This window comes from Cololabis saira, chromosome 8 (assembly GCF_033807715.1).
Source record: "Cololabis saira isolate AMF1-May2022 chromosome 8, fColSai1.1, whole genome shotgun sequence".
Classification (NCBI taxonomy): Eukaryota; Metazoa; Chordata; class Actinopteri; order Beloniformes; family Belonidae; genus Cololabis; species Cololabis saira.
This window is the reverse complement of record NC_084594.1, coordinates 33,771,547-33,794,193: the sequence shown is the minus strand read 5'-3', so window position 1 is coordinate 33,794,193 and position 22,647 is coordinate 33,771,547. Positions and strand designations below refer to the sequence as shown.

Below are 22,647 nucleotides of genomic sequence, written 5' to 3'. Positions count from 1 at the left end.
CTTTCATCGGAAGGGTGAAATTTCCCCTGCTTACAGTCAGAGTTCTTATAAAAGTCCATAAGGGAGTACTGTTTTTCCAGAGTCCTTTTTCCTAGTTTTTCCAGAGTCCTAAAAGCTCAAACTGGTATTACCTGCAACATCAAAAAAAATCTCCAGAAGCCTGATGGTTGTCTGAATTATATTTATATAAAACAATAATTTGGACAAAATCTTTTAATATTTTCTTGGATACTTATTCATTTTCTATATGAAATCAACTTACTCATCACAGAAGTATGCATTGTGACATATACAGCAGGTTTCAGCAAAAGATCTGCAGTGCATTAAATACAGATTTAGGCCCTTTTTTTTTTTTTACCAAAGAAGTGCATTTCAGAGTAGGGTACAGTGCAGAAAGTCAAAAACTAGTGGTCTGACATAGACTTGCATTGTTGTGACCTGACTGCTACCATTAAAGCAGATCTACAGTCTATGTTGGACACACTAGGAGTAATAAAAGTCCTACAACCAGGCCAGCTGACAGTCTTGCCGGGGCCCCGGACAAAATAATCTAAGATGGGCCCCCCTTCGCCCAGATCTCTCCTTCTCCCTCTTCCTCTCCTTCTGCTCTTTAGGTTTTTATACAAGCTAATGGACGTTAACATTAGAGCTAGCCAGTTAGGTTAAGTTACAAGGTTGGTAAACGCGCTGTTTCTTACCTTGCTCTACGCTGACTTTATTAATTCCAGCTTCACCATCACCACCCTTTTTAAAATATTTGTGTAGAGAATCTCTGAGGCCTGTATTTTCTTCTTCTCTTTTCTCCTCTTTTTCTGAGCACCGGACTTGTGCTGACCGGACATTTTGACCATTCTAATGGTTGAATTAAATGATAACTTCAAATTTTGATCAGCGGCCAAACCATTTTTGTGATGGGGGTTCTTGACCACAAGGACAATTAGGAAGAAAACAAATAAGCTTTTATGTAACTCAAATACTACATATTTTTTCCACAAATAGGCATATTTTGAAAAATGATTCCATAATTTAATGAGAATAATAAAAAAGAAAAAGAAAAATTCAGTTCTGGGCCCTACCCTGGGCCCGGGACAACAGACCCGTTTGTCCCCCCCTATCGGCGGGCGTGCCTACAACTACAACAACATTAGATTGTATAATAGAGTTGCTGCAGGCTCCTGCTGCTAGGCTTTTTCTTTTAGAACTCCACCAGGTACGTACGAGCCTGCAGGAGGCGCTTGAGGCGACTTTGCAACGTAGCCCTCTTGGTGCCGATGTCAAAGTCCTCTTTCAGCAGGAACTCAATACTTTCCTTGTCCTGAATCATCTGCAGCATCTCCCTTTGCAGCTGGATGGCGGACTGTTGAAGCATCTCATAGCGAATGACCAGCGGTATCTGGTCAGCCAGACGCATGCCAGCAATCTGCAGAGGAATGAGTTTTAAGCCATAATCAAAATAAAACATTCAGTGTGTCTTAACCAGTTGATCTTGATCACACACCTTTCCTCTAAATGAAACTTACTTTGTAGTACGATTTAAGATGCACCATCAACTCCTGAAGTGTGGCGTAATTATCTCTGGAATATACAATGCTGCTTGTTGAATTGAGAGAAACACCTTCCTGCTCTTCTTCCTCCTTCTTGCTCTCACTCAGGCTGTTGCTGTAGGTCCTGTCCTGGGAGTAAACAAGCAGCTCCATTTTGAACTGAGTTCTCAGCATGGATTCAGCAGCGGCCTCTTTTTCTTGCTTGATGGCTTCAATTTTTGCCTGAATTGAGATAAGAGACATCTCAATTTGACCGTTGGCATGAAATGATTAAAATTCCATTTTGACAGTTGAAATATTCACAACCCTACAGCTGTAAAGGGCTCCCGAGTCAAACAGAGAGGACATCTACCTTGACTGCTTTCATGAGGTTAGGATATCCAATGAAGCTTATCTGGGCCAGCTGTATAAACACCTTTTTAACAGCATCTGAAAGAAACAGAAATATAAGAAATGGCAGCTTTACTCAACAGGGCAGTGACTGCCCTGTGGTGGCTGTGTTGCATACAAAAAATTGACCGAAAGAGAAAAGGCATGCTAAAATTCAGCCTTGCATGTTGAAGAAAATGTTCCCTTATGGCTGCACTCCAGAATCTAGATACCTGTGACTGTTTACCCACGACAGAGGGGTCCAGTTGCAGCTCACAAAGATTTGCAAGTTTTTTTTAGGACTGAACACCAATCTCAATCTTTCAAAGGGATGGGAAGATAAGATAGTGTGGAGAAAAGTGCCACTGTTTAACATGCAAGGGCACCGGAAGACCCAAACACTCACATTCATTGATCATTTCATGGCTTTGTTACTCAATTTCAGATTAACCACGAAGCCCATAACGCTACACAGTAAGCACAAGCTGATCAATAACCTTTACATATACAGTACCTCCTATGTCCTTCAGTTTCCCGATAGCCGGTTCCTCCAGCTGTTTGACCTGCTCCTTGACCATCACCTCGAAGGTTTTGTAGTTGATGAAGCCCGGCAGTTCTCTTCCTCTGTACTTCTCTTCATAGTCGTGCACCTCTCTTTCAATTTTCTTGTTAACTGTACCCCACAAAAGGACAAGTCAGAGTTGTGATGAGCAGCTATCAATCAATCAGTAGATCAAAACCAAATGGCTCACAGCTTTCCCCTGAGTGGTCCAGGTGGGCATTCCATTTCCCAAACTCTCTTCTGAGCACAGAAAAGACGTTGAGTCTCTCTCCACACTTGAGTTCCTCCCCTGTTGTGAGACTGATGGCATCCTGAGTGAACTCTGTCACTTTCTGTTGCAGACAAATTAAAAAGTGCTTCATTTTTACTGGACAAAAATATGGGAAGACAAGAAAAAAACAAAATAGAGAAAGGTAAATGTTACTCAGAGGAATGGAGGAGCTCACATCAATAAAGAAGAGGAGTCTCGCTCCTGGATCAGATGGGGGCCCATTGCCATATCGGTCCAGCTCTGCCTGAGTCTGCTTTAGTTTCTCCTCTATCTGCTCTTCCAGCCTGGGCAGAGATTTCTGTCACAGAGAACAAGTTAGACATCTGGAAACTAATGATTCAATTATAATTAAGATGAAGTTTTAATTTACCTCAATGTGATGCACAAGCTCAAGAGTGAGTTTCTCAGCCAGATTAGGAACAGTTGCATGCCCTTCATCGTAGAGAGTGCTGCAATACAAAGAATGCAGCTCAACGTAATAACAACTTTATTTCACACATCTCATACAGTTGTCCCTCAAAAAGCAACTTACTGGAAAAATGCATGATTTTTGAAGAAGTCTTTCTCTCTTTCTGTAGCTTCGGTGAGGGACACCTTCTCTGTGATCTCTTTCTGACCCCTGCACTTGACGATCATGTAGCCCTTGTTTAGTTGGATGACCTCATTGTGGACAATTTCAACTACTGTCTCTTCTGTGCCTTTATCCACCAGGTCAGGCTTGGTCAAGATACCTAAGACAGAGAAAGAGAGATAACGGTGTAAGTGCTGAGTAAGTCATCTAGAAGTGAGACGAGCCTTTTGTGAAGTCACTTCTAATTACCCAGAGTCCTCTCTCCTTCAGGATCCACCTGCTGTGCCATCTTCAAGGCTTCTGTAGTTGCAATGTCCACATTGGATGGAACCACCACCAAGCTGATTGTTTCTTGTTTGGTGATAAACTTCTGTATCAGTCTTTTTATCTGAAATGACCAATTTTTATTATTTAAAGTTAAAAACTTCACATCTCTTCTATTGTTTTACCTACATGGGCAGATCATAAGAGCTATTTCCTGGAATCATCAACTGTTTTGAAATGACATGCTCTCACCTGGACATGTCCGACCTGGTTAATCAGGCTCTAGATTAAGCTCTCCTGAGCCACAGCCACCTTGAAGCACCTCCTGCTGTCTTAATGCTTGACCTTTTGGGATGCTGTTGTTCATCCAACCTGAATGGTTTACACCTCGCTTGCAATGTGTTGCTTTGCTCAGTTACTCAATCAGCAGTGAGTCAGACCCCGCATGTACATTTCTATCTCCCAGTTCTGCATCCCTGCCATTTACAGTATCCCGGTTGATGATGATGATGGCTGTTAATCTTCTGTTTAGTTGATGAGATCTTGCAAAATGCCTATGAAATCCTACCTAATAAAAGGCTTTTCATGCGGTTTTCCTTTATTTGTCCTTTAACTTGCTAAACATGACCCTCAGAATACCACATCATGTGTCAAACATGGTGAAGGGAGTATTATGGCATGGGCATGTATGGCTGCTAGTGGAATGGACTCACTGCTGTTTATTAGGGCCCGAGCACTTACAGTGCGAAGGCCCTATTGTATCTGTAGGAATTTTTTCTTTCTTTATTCTTTCTTTCTTCTGACGAAAGGAGGGCCTTTTTTTCCCCTAAATGTGCCCAAAAAGTCACCAAATTTTGCACGCAAGCCAGGCCTGGAGAAAAATGTTATATTTCATGGTTTGCATTAATGGGCGTGGCAAAATGGCTCAACAGCGCCCCCTAGAATGTCGCAACTTAAAGAAAAGTCTCTTGGTGCCATGGCCGAAACCGAACAGGAAGTCGGCCATTTTGAATTAATCGTGTCATTTTGGCGCAATTTATGCCATTCCTTCGGCAATTAATACGGCCCGAACCGTAACGTGCACCCAGGTGTGTTATACATCAAAATGTGCGTCTCCATCCTGCGACAACGCGCATTACTTTTCTCTTTCAAACGCATTACCGTGGCGACGCTAGAGGCCAAAAAGCGCGCCCACCCTTCATCTGATTGGTCCATATTTGATAGTTCCCCAAAAGTCACCAAATTTTGCACGCAAGGCAGGCCTGGTGATAAATTTGATATTTCATGGTTTGCATTAATGGGCGTGGCCTAACGGCTCAACAGCGCCCCCTAGAAAATTTTTCTCTGCCATAACTTTTGAATGGTTTGACATAAAGACTCTTGGGTGGTGTCATCGGACTCGGTTTTGAGTCCTTTACCATAATTGGTGAAAATTTGCCTCGCCCCTTCTTCTGATTGGTTGTCCCTATTTTCTGCTATAACTGTTGAATGGTTTGACATAGAGAGTCGTGGGTGGTGTCATCGGACTCTGTATTGAGTCCTTGACCTTCATTGGCCTGAATTAGCCCCGCCTCTTCTTCTGATTGGTCGATATTTCATAGTTCCTATATTCTGCCATAACTTTCGAATGGTTTGACATAAAGATTCGTGGGTGGTGTCATCAGACTTAGTTTTGAGTCCTTGACCTTAATTTATGCAAATTGCACGTGCGAGGGCCCGTTCATCGCTGTTTGCAGCTTTAATTGATGATGTAACTGCTCACAGACGTCTCAAGATGTGTTCTGAGGCGTGCACAGTTATACTCTGTTCACACTGACACCCCTTTTCTACCAAACCGGTTCCAGAGCTGGTTCTGGGTCAGTGCTGGTGCTGGTTCACAACTCGTTCAACTTGCAAACCAGCTGAGAACCGGTTTGCTTTTTCATAGCTCGGGTGCTATGCAGAGCCACGTCATTACGTCACTGTAAATGTAAGTTACATCACTACAAATGTCCGTTACGTTGCTTCATTCGCATTGGCGCAAAAGTTGAAGCAACAACATACGCTGAAATACTCAAATACTTCAGCCTCTGCAAATGGCCACACTCTACTTAAAATTCACATATTTTTGTGAAACTTCTTAACCTTTATGCTTTGATGTCATATTGACTATTGTATTGCAGTAAATCTGTTGTGGTGGTTAAAAAGGCAAAAATCATTAAAAAAGTCTCATATTTACTTGGTCTCCGATGTTCTCCGGCTGTCCCTTCACAGCCACCCTGGCGATACCGGGCAGGTCGATGAGTGTCAGGTCTGGAACATCAGGGGAGGCGATCTCCAGACTGATAAGGTCATCGCTAATGCCCACCCCAACCCCAGCCATTTCATCCTGGGCTGAGGGGAGAGGACAGACATTCAAGTTATGGGCAGTGAAACCTACAAGGTCAAGACGTCTCAGAATGTTGCTATTCAATACCTTCTCTAATTTTCTTCTCCACAGTTGCTGGGTCATCAATCTCTTCTTCATGTTCTTGGTAGCTTATTTTTCCATACCACTCCTGTCCTTCTTTCCGTCTTTTCATTTTCAGTTCGAGAGGACATCTTGTAACAATGCCTGGATGAATGAAGAGTCAAAGATGAGAGAAGAAAAATACATACAGTATATATATATATATATATATATATATATATATATATATATATATATATATATATATATATATATATATATATATATATATATATACTGAAGTATTAAAAGTCAGCCCATCCCTTTCTGATAGCCATTTCAGGAAGTGTGCATGTTTGTATAACTGCTGCCACAAAGATCATTTGGAGCAGGTCTTTCAGGCTTCAGGCTTTGGTTGAATGCCAGGTTGGCTGGGTGGTTAGCATTGTTGCCTCACAGCAGGAATGTTCCTGGTTCAAATGTTGGCAGAGGACTGTTTGTGTAGTTTGCATGTTCTCCCTGTGATCACATGCATTTTCATCAGGTACCACAGCTTCATCTCACAGTCCAAACAGCTGATTCTGAATTGCTCAAAGGAGTTGCTTATTTGTTTATGGCCCTGTGATGGACTGTGCAGGGTGCACCCGTGCTGTGATTGGCTCCAGCAGATACTTGTGACCTTGCATTGGAATAAGAGGTTGTAAATGATGAATGGATGCCAGGTCTTGCACTCATGTTCGTTTAAAGCAAACTGTATCTCCCATTTTAACTGTTAAAGCAAAGTAAAAGTAAAAAAAACATAGATCAAGAATGCAAATTAAGAGCTAATCAGGTTAGAAAAGGTGTATTTCTCTTGTAACACTTCCCAGTTATAAAGAATTTCAGTGATCTTTATAAATCCATGATTATTAATATCATTTTAATCCTGGGAATTTTGAGTAGGCTATCTTATTTCTTGGTTCAATGTCCAAGACCACACCAACACTTTCATACAATCAATGAGTTCATCACCTGTTATCCTTTCATTTGAACGTCCATCATTAGGTTACCCTCTAATCTACTGTTTTTCTTAAACCTGAATTATGGTTCTGCGTTACACCGACGCAGAGCCTACGCCGTAGGCTCTGCGTCGGTGTAACGCAGAACCATAATTCAGCCTTTAGTTTGTTTCTCCTCACCGCTTCCTCTGGGCAGAGCCACCCCCGACAGCGCCTCCAGCACGGAGCTCTTCCCCGAGCTCTGGTCTCCGATGACGGCGATGGCAGGCAGCGCCAGGTCCTTCTCCACTCCCAGGGAGCGCAGGGAGTCGATCAGGTCGATGCAGGGACGCACCTTCTCCTCGTACTGCTGGTTCAGGGTGCTCATGGTGACTGATGATGGACACTTTCAAAGATAAAAGCGCAGAGAACCTCCGACAGCTCAGTGCCTCGTAATCTCCGAAGCGCAGTGTGTTGAACCAGGGAAGTCGTTTAGGTTTAAGTTTCCTCCTCTTTATTTAGGTTTCGTTTCCGAGCACTGCAGTGATGTAGATCCATGTGGATTGCTCATATTATTGTTTCCCGGATGTGAAGAAATCTCCTGCCCCTAAGTTTCGTTTCTCAGATGTCTGTCATTCATCATATTACACATAAAAACTTTGTTAGACTCGTGCACGAATTGCTCTTTTGAACAATGATTTTGTATTTAAACTATTTCAGTAGGCTAATATCTTTTTTCTCTAGCAAGTTTCTTTCCAGAAACTGTTTATCCCATTTTCTTCACCAGATTCTCATAATCTGTCAAATTTGATTGGATTTTAAGGCTTCTAGAGGTTTTAGTGATATCTTGGTCCGACATGCTGACCCTTGCAGGAGCAGCTCTGTGTTGTCATCTTAAACTGAATGGTGTCCCTCAGTCTCAGCTCTTTGGAGCATCCATCTGTCCATCCATTATCTATACCTGTGTACTGTATTCTTATTCAGGGTCATGGAGCCTATTCCAGCTCCCCTCGGGCAAAAAGTAGGGATGCACGTTGGATAGGTTGCCAGTCTACAACATGCCCCTCTCTGGGGAAGGTTTACATTAAGTCCTCCTGTGTAAATTGCTGTATTCTTGAGCTCCTGAGCTCTGTCTGTCACTTGACAGTCAGAGTGAGTTAATTTTTACTGTACATACTCACGTTTATTTCAAAGCCATATTCATCTAAGTGCTGTTTATCAAGTCTGATAAACTCGTGGTCGTAGAGGCAGTCCTGGCTACTTTTGCGCCATCATTTTTTTAATTATGTATCTGTCTGCATTTCTGATGATACACTGATAGGCTGACCTGAACATCTGCTCCTAGTAGTAGTACAGTAGTAGGCTAGTAATCAGTAGTTTGGGAGAATTCACTTGTATTATAGAATGGAACAGAATGCCTTATTCAATTCAATTCAATTCAATTTTATTTATATAGCGTCTAATACAACAGATGTTGTCTCTAGACGCTTTCCAGAGATCCAGAACATGAACATAAACATAAATATAATTATAAATATAAATATAATCCCCCGAGCAATTATTACATAAACAATGGCAGGTAAAAACTCCCATAGTGGGAGAAAAACCTTAAGCCAAACAGTGGCAAGGAAAAACTCCCCTTTAGGAGGGAAGAAACCTTGAGCGGGACCAGGCTCATAAGGGGGGACGCTCCTGCCGAAGGCCAGAGTGGGGGAGTCGGGGACCTCAGCAGCACACAACAGGCATGTGGAAGCAGCAGCAGGATGAACAGAGGGGGGGGACACAGGCAGGCGGAAGCAGCAGCAGGATCACTTATCATCACAGCTGAAATTCTGTGTAACTTCCCAGTAGCGGGCCCTACATACAACATAAATACAACAGTCAGCAACAACCAATCAACTCAACTCTACACAGTTTAAAAACAAGTATGAATATAAAAATAGAATAATAAATAATCTGTTTATTAAAAGAGTTTATATCGCAATGCATTTGTAAATTTGTATAGTGTAAGCATATAGCGCTGCATTTTCAACTTTTTTATGTTCCTGCAATAGTGATTTCTATGCCACCCCCAAATTATTTCAGGCTCCATCCTGGCCACCCCACTGAAAATTTTCTGGCTCCGCCACTGCCTATTGGACACAACTTTCTCTCTTCTCCCTTCTCTCTCTTCTCCCTTCTCTCCTATTGGACGCGCCGGGATGTCGTCACAGTGCAGCACGATGAAATTAAAAAATGTTCAATTTGGGCAGGCAAGCGCAGCACAAACTACGTGGAGGCGCCCTCTTGCACGCCGCCAAGCTCAGCGGCAGAGCGGCCCGCTCTTGCGCCGCGGTAGCACATACACAATGAATGGGAAAACCGGCGGCGGTCGTCGCTTTGCGCCCTTTATGTTTTTGAGAGCGCTCGTGCACCCCCACATGGATTGCGCCCTGGGCAGTCGCCTATATTGCCCATAGCAAAATCCGGCCCTGCATGGGCGAATAGCTATCTGAACGGATGGAAAATTTTATGGTATAATGAAATAATTTACTCAAGACTTGCATGTCAGGGCCTGAGCACCAAGTGTGTGAGAACCTATTCAATTATTATGAGATGCCAGTAGTGGCAAGCCCATATTGCGATCCAGCAAAATGGCCCGAAGGACCATTTTGCATAAGCCTTTCAATAGCCACAAAAAAAAAATGCCAAGAACCTCCCTGAAAAAAGATTTACAATGCAAAATGGCCCAAAGAACCATTTCATTGGCATTTTGCTAGCAAGCTAGTGGTGCTGGTGTTCCCCCTCTTTTTCTCTTCTGTGCACGTTTGCAGGCCAAAGCTTCAGGAGCTGCATGCCGCCCTGCTTGCTTCCACCTGTCTGTATGGATGTCTCTCGGATACCTACTGACAACTTGACCTGCAGTTCCACCCTCTGACCTCCCCAGTGTCTGCTGTCTACATCTGTTTATATAGTCATATAGTCATATATAGTCCCACCCCCACCACTCTCTGTGACAAGAACATCTGATGTTCCCACATGCTACAAGCCTTTACCCATGTACCTTGTCTTTTATTTCTTTGCTTGTATTTGTAACTCATGTTTCATGGGTGTGACTATATCTATAAACGAAACCTACAAAAGTGGTTTGTCCAGTTGGGTTTCGGTGATCAAGGACTCATGGTTTTATTTTGAAGGATTGTTGCCAGAGTTCCCTTTCCTGTTTGGGTGATACCTTTCTCTAGAGTCCAGAGTTTGCTCTGCTACCCTGCCTGTGGCGCTGAGGCTGATTGCACTCACCTGCTGCCAATCAGCATCTCCTGGCCTATAGGACTGCTATAGGACTTCAGCCTCAGTGCCAGACTATAATCGCCTCAACGCAGTGGTACACAGCTATATCTCCAGTGAAAAAACGATTTTTGAAAGAAAGATTGTTGGTAAAACTATCTTGGTTCTTATCCTCTTCTTTGCCTGTTTTTTCCAGTGTTTCCCTCCGTGCCTCACATCAGCCACAGATCAGCACTTTCTCAACATTTAGTTTATCTCTGGACTCCGGATTTCCTTTGTCCCTGCATTAATTACAATAAACTCTGTTAATCGTTTCCCAGTCTGGCTGCTTTTGGGTTCAGTTCCTCTACTACGTCAGATGGGTCAAGTTTATTTATATTGAACATTTAAAACCACTTTACAAAACAGAGATCAAACCTGATACATTCATTATACAATGTCAAATAATAAGTGGTGATAAAACTTAATGTAACAACACCCTTAAATTGAAATGTTTAAATGATAAAATCAATAAAAACTGTTGGGGGGCAAAAAAACTCTCAATCTGCACCGAAAACCAAATAGAATAGATGGGTGGGTCCAAGATTGATTGATTGAAATCTTTATTTCGAGCATAAAAAAAAAACAATTACACAAAACAAAAAAGAATACAAATAAACAGTCATTAAACAAAATCAAAGGGAAATAAACTTTAATGCCCAAAAAGGAGAAGGAGGAAGTAAAAAACTTATTGGGTCCTACCCCTTGATTCTAGTTCAATTTAGCTTGAAAATAAAAATAATAAAAATAAAACAGCAAGCTTTACTTTATCACAAAATTATACCTGTTATTACCAGAGCAATTGTAAATAATATACATATACAACATATTCTAAAAAGATTTGAAAAGTCCTAACGTGGGAGCAGATCTTACATGTGGTGGAGGCCTTTACATTAATTTAGGTGCTGCAGCCGTTAAAGCTTGATCGTCCCTGTTTTGAATTTTGTTCTGGGTACTTTTAAAAGGAACCAATCAGATGGCGTTAATACTCTGGTCGGAGCATGAGCTTAAAGCAGCTCAGTCAAATATACGGGTGCCTGCCAGGTCATAGCTTTAAAAGCCAATAACATTTTTAAATTGACAGCGACTCGGGTGGGTGAACAAGCTGCTGTCAGATCATGTGTGACCAGGGTAATGTGTGACCAAAGTCAGAGTGCAAGTTAGGGAAGCCACCAGCAATGACATAGGCTATACGGCTGCACCATACCAGCATCCTCTGACTTTTTTTTTTTTTTTTTTTTTTTTTTTTTTAAAAGGTAAAAGTTGTAAAGAAACCATGATTTAAAAAACAAAAATAGTCAAAACAAGGGTCTGTTTTGGCATTGCTTTCCCTCTCTAACTCTTAGCATATAGGGAAACTAAATATGATGCAGAACTAGCCTACCACCAAACTATTGTGGCTAATCTATGAAAATATTTACACAAAAGTTATTGTTGTTGCACAATGGAAGATTCAAGGAAGCATACAGCATCATCTGCCACTCTGTCACACTCAGAATGGCGACTGTAGAAGTATGATAGAGTTATGCATGAACCTTTCTAATGAAATGCTACAACTGATTGGAAGTAAAGCTGAGAGTGTATAACCAGAGTGAGCTCTAAATTCTACTAAAAATTTCAACCAAACCTCTCCTTGATAATCAGTTAAGTCGGGATTCAAGCACTGCCCTCCACTGGTGTCATGGTGAAGTCATAGATGTTAATGCTAAATTCACATAAGAGAAAGCGTGCTTTCGTCAGACGCTTAATGCAATTGTGCAGGTGAATTCTGTTGTTACTTATGTTACAGTCCTCTTGCAGCAGGGACTCCATTTTCTCCCTGTCTTGAAGCATTTGAAGCATCTCTCTCTGCAGCTGGATGGTAAGCTCCTGCAGCATCTGGAATTGGATCACCAGTGGGATCTGGTCGGCCAGACGTTGCCCAGCAATCTGTAGTGACAATACAATTTAACATAAAGCTGCATCCTCTATTGCTGTATACTGTAAAAAAAAAAAACATCAGTTCCGTCTGAAATATACCTGAGTTTGGAGGTATTCTAGAGGTAAACATAGATTTTAAGTTTTTTCTCGTGTGATTCATAACTTCCTCATAAAAAATGTTGTTTTCCCTTTAATAATGTTTCCATCCATTAGCATACAATAAACCAAATTTTAACTTTTTATTGGATTTAATCTGAAAAACAAAACATGTTTGAACATCACTTTACAAAAGATAAAAGTGAAATTAAACTGCGCCTAAATTAAAGTTGTATGATTTTTTCATTTTCCTAAATACGAATGGATGTGGGTAAGACAAATATCTTTGAACTGATTGTTTTCTTTGCAAGCTGTTATTTGAAAAGATATACACAGTACATACAGTGGAAATGTCTGCCTTTGAACAAGAACAAAATAGACGTTTTACATGATTTTTGATCTTTATAAAAACGTGTAGGATCACACAGAAAGTGTTTGTAGTTTTGTAGAATTCTGTGCACACAAAACTGAGGACAACATTTACACGGAAAATGATCACATGAATGTTGATGCTTAGAAATGAGCCTCCTGATTTGCAGCTCTCTGCGCTCCGCCGTGGGAATAATTGAGTGACAACAGATCTTTGAAAAGTTATGAGAATTCAGGGGTTTGATATGTCACTCTCAAATCAAGCGGCTATCTTGTTGTAAAGCACAAACATAAAAAGTGCAGTGGCATTTCAGTGACACTTACTTGGTGATACGATTTAAGATGCTTAATCATCTCCGAAAGACTGGCCCCCCTGTCGTTAAGCTTCATGGGTTGGACAAATGGAGGTACTGGTTGGGGCTCCCTCTTCCGCTTCCCTAGCTTTTTGCTGTATCTGCAGTCCTGAGTGTAAACGATCAACTCCATCCTAAACTGAGTCCTCAGCATGGACTCTGCCACCGTTTCCTTCTCAGTTCTGATGGCTTCAATCCTCATCTGAAACCACACAAAACTCTCCAAGATTTTATTCTTTGATACAATATTTCATAACACAGTCCAAATCATTCGCACTCTGAATTGTATGTGCAAGGTTTTCAATATCCAAAGTTATTTTATCGACTAACTAAAAACAAAAAAAACAACAACTTGTGTTTAAACTTTCATCACCGTGTAGATGTCCTGATTCCTTATTGGGACGCTGACATGACAAGTAAAACCATCTGAAACTTTTCCTTTAGCTCTCGGCTTTGCGTGACATGTGCACATAAATATTTCGTGAATAGATACACAGTGTGTGACACAGTGTGTGTGTGTGTGTGTGTGTGTGTGTGTGTGTGTGTGTGTGTGTGTGTGTGTGTGTGTGTGTGTGTGTGTGTGTGTGTGTGTGTGTGTGTGTGTGTGTGTGTGTGTGTGTGTGTGTGTGTGTGTGTGTGTGTGTGTAATTGTCACAGCTGACACTTTTAGCACCTGCTTCTCTTATCCAGGATAACACAGAGACAAAATAGATTAATCTGAGTTGCAACTGAATGTGAAAAAATGTATAATTAAAATAAAATAGATAAAAGATATAAAAGATGAAGAAAATGATAAAAGTGGATCTTATGAATGAATCTTAAATATTTTGGCATATGATAGAAGTGTATTCCACAGAATATGTTACAAATAGTGCTAGTAACGGCTAAAGCAACAATTACAGTAATTTACCTAAAGCAGCCAATGGTAACATATACAGTATGAAACATAAAATAAACATGTGATTGAGTCAGTGGCTGACTGCAAGGAGCTATATGAAACTTGTTAAGCCACGAGAGAAGGTTGGTGTTCTTGTTTGCACTATTATAAATTTGTAAGGAAATGTGCCTGATCAAAATCCCCTGCATTTAGATCCACAGATAAATATATCAGCCTGACTAACAATCAACTGAATAAGACACGGCAGTGTAAACAGCATTTTCCAATCTCAAATAAGTTTATATACAAGTAATAATCAAATTATGTGGACAGTGCTGATCTGAGCCCCATAATGTAAATAATAATCCCAAGTAATGATGCTTGTTTAGAGGGATATAGCTATATTTGCATGCATGGGTGCAAACTTTACAAACAGACCACAGCCACTTGGAATAAGCTTTGTGATGGATAAAAACACGTAGAGGTTGTAATTGTTGCAAAAGCTGACAAAAATGTTGATGAAGGAGCCAGATAACAGTGTGGTGTGGTGTATGTTTTTGTGTTTTTGCTTTGTCCATTTTCCCTCTGGTTAAATCATGGATTACACAAACCTGCTTCTTCAAGGTCCATTTATGAAAATATTATAAAACCTTTATTAACAACTCAAGGGTAATGATAAGAAATGAGTACAAAAAAATATATACCTTAGCTGCCCTCATCAGATTAGGCAGCCCAACCAAGCTGTTTTGTGCCAACTTAAACAGCTCTTTCTTCACGATCTCTATAAATGATAAAAAAAAGACATAATGAAATATGCAAAAAACGTAAGCTATAATATATGATATGTGATCAAATATGATCAATGCTACAATTCAGATTTAAAGAACAATACCTACATTTAAGTTTAAAATCCATCAAAACACAAATATGTCCATGTACTGAGGATTTTTTTAAAGACTACACATGCTGGCAACACACCAGCTCAAAATATTTTCAGCCCCACAAAAGTGCCCCATGGCTGACTTCTTTCCTAATTTACCCGATACGGCACAATGTAACTTCCCTTGTTTTTCCTCAAATCTAATCAGCAGAGATATACAGATATACAGCAACAGAAATATACATTTTTGTTATTAAAGCTGAAGAACAGCATTAGCATTAGCATGAAAATGTGACAATCTCAAAGTGTATTGTGGTGGTCTGCAATCATGGTAATGGAAAAATAAGACCTGCCTGCCACATCCTTGAGTTTCAGGACAGCAGGCTCTTCCAGCTCTTTGATCTGCTCCTGGATCATGTTCTCAAACGTCTTGTAGTTGATGAAACCTGGCAGTTCTTTTCCACGGTACCTGTGCTCATACTCAGCCACCTCTTTTTGAACATAGCAGTTGACTGCAAATAATTCAGAATAAAATAAAATAATTAAGTGTTTGAAAATGTAACACTTTCTTAATTTCCCATGGAATTTCCCATGGAAAGAGACTTCTCTCTCTACGTTATAGCTGATGCATGTTGTGTGTAAGAATCACTGGAAGCACTGAGGATGTTAATTCACTCACATGTTCGTTCAGAATCATCGATGATGTCTTTCCAAACAACAAAGTGTTTTCTGAGTACAGAGAAGATTTGGGACTTTGCTCCACATCTTAGATCCTCCCCTTTTGTAAGATTGATAGCATCCTGCGTAAATGCAGTCACTCTCTAAAATACACAAGTGTGTATAAATCAACAACAGGAACATTTTTTATATATTTTTTGTTTTCATATAAGTTCAAATTCTTTTGGTTAATCTTTTAGCTGCATGATGCAAAAGCCCCATCTAGAAAACTCACGTCAATGAGATATCCAAGTCTCTCCGTGGGGTCAGATGGAGGTCCGATGCCTAATTTGTCCAACTTTTCCTGAGTCTCTTTCAGTTTCGTCTCTATTTGGTCTTCAAGTCGAGGCAGAGATTTCTAGAAATCACATGGGGGGGGGATGTTTAATAGCAAAAATGTGTGCATTTATTTGCACAGAGGCACAAAAGGAGATTTAAAATGTTGTTGTTTTTTTAAAAAGCTGACTGAATTTTTAATAAAATGTCTCTGACGTGCTTTAGCCAAAGTATGTCTTCAGCCAAGTACTTCAGCCAAAATATCACAAATGTAACATACAAATGTTCATTTATCAACTATGTCTTTACAGCTGTGTTCCCAGCAGCTGGCATTGAGGAGTGGAGCTGCTTGTCATTTCGTCACAATCCACTTCTAAGTTACAGCAAATACGACATAATGTGAAGACATATTAATATCTAAAAGGATAATTTAATCGGATCTGCGTCTGTGATCTCACAGCACCAAATCTGAGCAGCTACAAAGAATAAGATATTTGCGAACCCAGGTAGTCCCAAACAACGTTACAGAGTTCTGGAACTGGTCGTCACCACATCTGTTTGCAAGCGCAGGAAAAGTGCCTTTTAATGTGTGGAAGTAAGAAATAGTCACCTGGATGTGATTCACCAGTTCCAAGGTAAGTTTTTCTGCCAGTTTAGAAACAGCAGCCTGACCCTCATAATAGAGCGTCCTACAGAATAAAGAAAAGGGATTTAAGACTATCACACAACAAGGGTTGCTTTGTATAGTTCCCCAATAGAACTTACTGGAAATAGGGATGCTCTTCGAAGAAAGCCTTTTCTTTCTGCAGAGCTTCAGCGAGAGACACCTTCTTTTTGATCTCTGTTTGACCCCTACACTTGACAATCATGTAGCCCTTCTTCAGGGGGATGACCCTATTTTGGACAATATCAACCACGGTCTCTTCTGTGCCTTTGTCCACCAGGTCAGGCTTGGTCAAGATACCTGAGAGACAGACAGAGGGATGTCTAAGAATAGAGTAAGTCACCTAAAAGTAAAATGGAACTTTGACAAAATGACTAATTACCCAGAGTTCTTTCTCCATTGGGATCCACCAGCCGTGCCATCTTCAAAGCTTCTGTGGTTGCAATGTCCACGTTGCACGGCACCACCACCAAGCTGATGGTTTCTTGCTTGGTGATAAACTTCTGGATGAGGATCTTTATCTGAAATCATGAGTTCATTTTTAACAAACACAAACAAATTGAACCAAATTCTATTAAAAGTAAACTATCAAATCACCAGCCAATATCCGATTTTTAGCCCATCCAGATTGAAACTGGATGACTCTTTTGAAGTCTGAACAGTCCCAAACCGCATGAGATCCGATTTTTGCAAACCACATCGAAACCACCTCCGGGAGATAGTTTCATATCGCATTCATATCGCATTTGGGCAGATGCGTCTCAGTCTGAACAGCTCCAAACACTCAGATCGGATATGACTGTCCCAGACGCTCCAAACCACCCGCCCATTTCCAGTTGTGGAGCTACTCATCCTTTCACAGAGAGCATGTACAATCTCTGATGTCACGTCAAAAACTATTATTTGTAGTTTAAGTGTTAAGTGAATTAGCACTAAGTGCAAATTCACATTACAAATCATGTAATAGCAGAAAAAAAGACATTTCCACGTACGGTGCGGGTCGCCGCGTACCCTACGCTGTAGGCTCTGCGTTGGTGTAATGCGGAACCATAAATCAGCCTTCAGTCGCGCTGTGAGCCTGAACCTGCAGCCCGTCAGCTCATCATGAGGAGAGGTTAAAGAGCGGGGCTGCCAGTTGTTCATTGCTGGTTCGTTTTGTTAACTCTGAGCTTTGTTGGTTTGTTTGTTAGTTTGCTGGTGGTTTTGTTCTGAACACTTTTCTCTGTTTCTCATTTTGCTGGGACGCCGGGTCCCTCCGCCGAGACACAACTTTTGCGGTATGCGTTCATTGTTATGTCTAAAAATGATGCGCAGTGCCGACCCAATCAGAAACGGTCCAGATATTTTGGGATTTTTTTATATATATAAAAAAATAAAATTATAAAAAAATAAAGGATCCCCATAACCTTTGATCGGGTGGGCAGGACGCACGTTTGGGTGGACACAGCCCACCCCTGCCCCAAAACCAGCCTCGAGTTCTAGTACACAGAGGTACGACGGGAGGATTAGAGTGAGATGGGGCAGTCTCAAATGATTTAAAATATTGCACAGTGTATGCCCAGCTTTACAGGTATGGGACAGCATGTGGGCTGGCTCCATATTGTTATTGTTTTTGATGTCGCAATTACATGACTTCACACAATACACGCGCTGGGTGACGCCTCCGCTCCGACGTCGTTGCTACGGCAACCCGTCAGATCAGTCAATGATGTGGCCCAGTCTGAACAGAGCCAGATCCGATTTGGACACTTGCTAAAAACAGTGTGGACAGTCAGCCCTGAAAATCGGATATGAGAAGGAATCAGATATGAATCAGATTTGCCTGCAGTCTGAACGCGGCCTTTGTTATTAACTGTGATCCAATGATGAGGGAATATAAGACAATGGACAACTGCACTGCCTTGGCATCTGGAGAAGGCATTTGACCGTGTCCCTCGTGCCATCCTGTGGGGGGTGCTCAGTGAGTATGGAGTCCGGGGCCCTCTATTAAGGGATGTCCGGTCTCTGTATGATCGGGGCAGGAGTTTGGTTCACATTGCTGGCAGTAGATCAGACTTGTTCCCGGTGCGTGTTGGACTCCGGCAGGGCTGCCCTCTGTCACCGGTCCTGTTCATAATTTTTATGGACCAAGTGGTAAAGGTGTTATTACTTATAGAAAATGAGTTTATGTAGTGGGACCAAAAATATCCCCTACAATCGGTGCAGCATCCGCAGATAAGCTCTCGATTTACCGGTCAATCTACGCACCTACCTACCCTCACCTATGATCATGAACTTTGGGTAATGACCGAAAGGACAAGATCGCGGATACAAGCGGCCGAGATGAGTTTCCTCCGCAGGGTCGCTGGACGCTCCCTTAGATAAAGGGTGAGGAGTTCGGTCACCCGGGAGGAGCTCGGAGTTGAGCCGCTGCTCCTTCACATTGAGAGGAGTCAGCTGAGGTGGCTTGGGCATCTGTACCGGATGCCTCCTGGACGCCTCCCTAGGGAGGTGTTCCAGGCATGTCCCTCCTCCCTAGGGAGGTGTTTCAGGCATGTCCCACCGGGAGGAGACCCCGGGGAAGACCCAGGACATGCTGGAGAGACTATGTCTCTCGGCTGGCCTGGGAACACCTCGGACTCCCCTCGGAAGCTGGAGGAAGTGTCTTGGGTGAAGGATATGTGGGCATCTCTGTTGAGACTGCTACCCCCGACCCGGGAACGGATAAGCGGCGGACGATGGATGGATGGATGGATGGACAACTGCACTGATGGTGCTAAGAATTTACCCAACAATATGATATTCCAAATTTTAGTATCCTTCTATAATGCTTACTTGTTTGTTAAATAGTCCCCTAAAAAGGTAAGCAGGAATTAATCCATAGAGTCACAAAATCTTGGGAATACAGGCAAATATTTGCATGTTTTGGGCCAGAGCCCCAAAGACGTCCTAATCCTAATATTTAACTCTGAATCTCAATGGTGAGTGCTGGACAGCCATACCTGCTCCCCGATGTCCTCTGGCTGGCCACTGACAGCCACCCTGGTGATGCCAGGCAGGTCGATGAGTGTCAGGTCAGGAACATCAGGAGAGGCGATCTCCAGACTGATGAGCTCATCGCTGATCCCTACCCCAACCCCAGCCATTTTATCTTGAGCTGAAGAGAGAATACAGGCCTGGTATTTTGTGCAGGTTATCTCTGAACCTCTGAAGTAGGAATAACTTCATTCCGTCTACATCCACTAGTGTTACTACATGACTCACAATTAATGTAGCTGTTTTTTGATAAATTTTCCCAACCTTTCCAGGCCTGGAATTTTCAATTTATAGGTGATCGGAAGCTCTACAAACCCTGGCAGTTAGCCACAATCTCTTAGGTGTGCTTTCCACATCATGGTGTTGCAGACTTGACAAAATTCATTTTTTGAAAATGCAAATAAATGGTATTTTAACACTTTCATATTGAGGATTATCTTATTATTACATCATTTAACGTTCAACTTTGAGACAATGTGGAATGCTGAGACACTGATGTAGTACAAAGATGAAAGGTCATTTCTTAAGAAATCTTAACGAAGCATCAGTAAGAGAAACAAACAGGCATAGTGAGGGTGAGCTGAACTGAATCTATGAGATTTAACAGATAGCATTGTGCAGGGGAAAGCCCAGAGAGTGCTTGTATAATAGAACTGGACTTTTCTTTTGGTCTTGGTACAGAGAGCTACATGTTGATTAATGTTCTTATCTGTTCTTGTCATCATTACAAAGTATGTTTGTGTGTTATGAAGCTCCCACAGTAGAACAAAACGAGTGTCCTGTTCCCTTAGTGTTTTTTCTGTCAAATCTTTACTGTGAAGAACATTAGGCTTTTGCTGCGGGCATCTCCAAGTGCTCTATACTGTACCTTCCCGGATCTTTTCTTCCAAATTTGCAGGACTTTTGAGCTTTTCCTTATAGTCACGATAACTTATCTTTCCAGACCACCCCTCGCCTTCTTTTCTTTTCGTCATCTTCAGTTCCAAAGGACATCTTGTCACGATACCTGTGTTCCAAATGATGAGACAAGAAGGACAGAATATGAGTTTGTTATTGAAACTACTGGAACATGCACATTTAATTTCAAGCTAGTGTTGTGATTCACCCTTTGTTTTTAATTAAATTGGTAAGTAGCCTACATTATTTTTGCTTTATTCTCTGTAAGTTTTTCATTCAATGTCACTAACTTGCCTGCATATTGATCAATAGAGTCGAGACTGATAATCAATATTTTGCAGTCATATTTAAGTCTAACTATTTCATTTTTTAACTATTCAATGCCTGAATGTTGGCGAAAAAGAAAAAAAAAGAAAAAAATAATAAAAAATGAAGGTGACTACTTGTAAAAATTAAGTTGACTTTACTTGCAAATGAATTTTGTACATACTAAAAAATTTAGTAGTTTATACAAAGACTAGTCTTTCTTGATCTACATAAAAATCTCATGCGAAAAAGTTGCATTAATTTTTTAGAGTATCAAGCAAGATATTTTTTTTTTTACTTTTGTGTTCTACATAAAACAAATAAAGCATGTTTCATCTAAACGTTGGTCAATCTGCCCAATAGATTAAAATTGTTAAAGGAAAAGTAAATACAACAAGATCATTGCTTGTTGTTTGTGTGTAAATGAAAAGATTGCCTGGGACTACATAAATACTGTTTATAAAGGAAAAAATGCACAATGTCTTGTTTTTTGAACAAATGCAGATTAAGTTCAAAACTAGATGTATTCATTAAGCAACATACTTAATTTTTAATTGTTAATATCACAGATTTAAGTTGGCTATGTTATATTTACATGCGTTTAGATTATTTTTTTTCAGTGTAGGTTATGCTCTAATAATCTACAGTTTTTTTTGTTTTTTCTCCTCACCGTTTCCTCTGGGCAGAGCCACCCCCGACAGCGCCTCCAGCACGGAGCTCTTCCCCGAGCTCTGGTCTCCAATGACGGCGATGGCAGGCAGCGCCAGGTCCCTCTCCACTCCCAGGGAGCGCAGGGAGTCGATCAGGTCGATGCAGGGACGCACCTTCTCCTCGTACTGCTGGTTCAGGGTGCTCATGGTGACCACTTGCCTCCTCGGAATAGAGATTCACCGAAACTCTGGCTGCAAGCTGTGTTACCTGTGTGTGACTGGTCTGATGCGCACAGTGCCCCTCCTGTCAGTTTAAGTTTCCAGTTCCTGATCAGTTTTGTTTTCATATAGTTCTCAATTTACCGGTTTTGGCCACACTGAGCTGAACTGCCACACCTGTGTTTCTTTCTGGTTGCAGCAAAGATCAGAATCAGATCAGATACCAAAACTAGTTCATCTGAATGCCACATAATGAGCCACATCATATATGCTACTCAAAACGCACATACAGTCAGAAGAGCAAGAGATGCAAGGAATCATTCTGAATCAAGTTAAGTTTCGTTTCTTCTGAGCGTTTAAATGAAGCTGTTTTTTTTTTTAGGTATATTCATCGGTAGTCGTAAGCAACCCTCCTCAGAAAATTGTGATGCAGTTGCAAATTTCTGTCATGGTTTTGTGAAGAAATACCACTGTCAAACAGAAATTAAATTAAAAAAAAAATCACTAACAACTTACACTCTCTCCCTTCTCTCATGAGCAAAGTGAAGTTGTTGAAGTTTGGCAAACTTGCAAATATAAAAATGCTCACACTGCCTTTTATTTTGTGTAGCAGACTTCCTATAAAAAAACAACCGAAATAAACCAAGCAATAAAAGAAAGTCAATACCTAAAGCCATTTGTGCATGTTCCATAGCTGACTATGGCTGAAAGGTGTCAAACTATTTAGATACAATCTCAGTGTTTTTAACAGTAGCTGATTTCAGATATTGCATTGCATATTGCACAGATATGAGCTTCTGGGAAAATCAAAATCTTTTGTCTTTTGTCTTTTTGAATATTTGTTTCTTTTGGTTTGTAACTTTTCCTGCACTGCAAAGGGAGCATGTGCTATGTGGAGGATATATGGAGAGATGTGCTCCACAATGGCAGTAAACTACCAATGATTTTTTTTTTTTTTAATTATCAATTAAAAAAATCTATACCTCACAGAGCCACTGATGATTAGGGGGAGATGGTGCTGTTGACCAGACCTCCTGTAATCAGTTTCCAGCAAGCTCCTGGTCTTATTGATGTGGAATGAAAAATAGTGTGTGTACTCGACTTTCAGCTGCTCCA

At 41.1% G+C, this 22,647-nt stretch overlaps 2 protein-coding genes across 2 annotated transcripts; both read right to left on the bottom strand.

The window, feature by feature from the left end:
- Positions 1-352: 352 nt before the first annotated feature.
- On the bottom strand, positions 353-7,515 carry LOC133448887 (interferon-induced GTP-binding protein Mx-like). Its single transcript, XM_061727843.1, has 13 exons — positions 7,188-7,515; positions 6,037-6,174; positions 5,800-5,954; positions 3,567-3,705; positions 3,279-3,477; positions 3,117-3,195; positions 2,922-3,044; positions 2,666-2,807; positions 2,428-2,586; positions 1,897-1,973; positions 1,521-1,766; positions 1,128-1,420; positions 353-501 (listed from the first exon to the last, which is right to left on the bottom strand). The coding sequence occupies exons 1-12, from the start codon at positions 7,372-7,374 to the stop codon at positions 1,196-1,198; spliced, it is 1,869 nt and encodes a 622-aa protein (XP_061583827.1). The 5' UTR covers positions 7,375-7,515; the 3' UTR covers positions 353-501; positions 1,128-1,195.
- A 4,009-nt stretch (positions 7,516-11,524) lies between these two features.
- On the bottom strand, positions 11,525-21,644 carry LOC133448890 (interferon-induced GTP-binding protein Mx-like). The gene is made up of 12 exons (XM_061727845.1): positions 21,333-21,644; positions 20,328-20,465; positions 19,426-19,580; positions 16,827-16,965; positions 16,546-16,744; positions 16,391-16,469; positions 15,740-15,862; positions 15,467-15,608; positions 15,141-15,299; positions 14,612-14,688; positions 13,002-13,232; positions 11,525-12,221 (listed from the first exon to the last, which is right to left on the bottom strand). Exons 1-12 carry the CDS (start codon positions 21,517-21,519, stop codon positions 11,949-11,951), a joined length of 1,902 nt encoding a protein of 633 aa, XP_061583829.1. The 5' UTR covers positions 21,520-21,644; the 3' UTR covers positions 11,525-11,948.
- Positions 21,645-22,647: the final 1,003 nt, after the last annotated feature.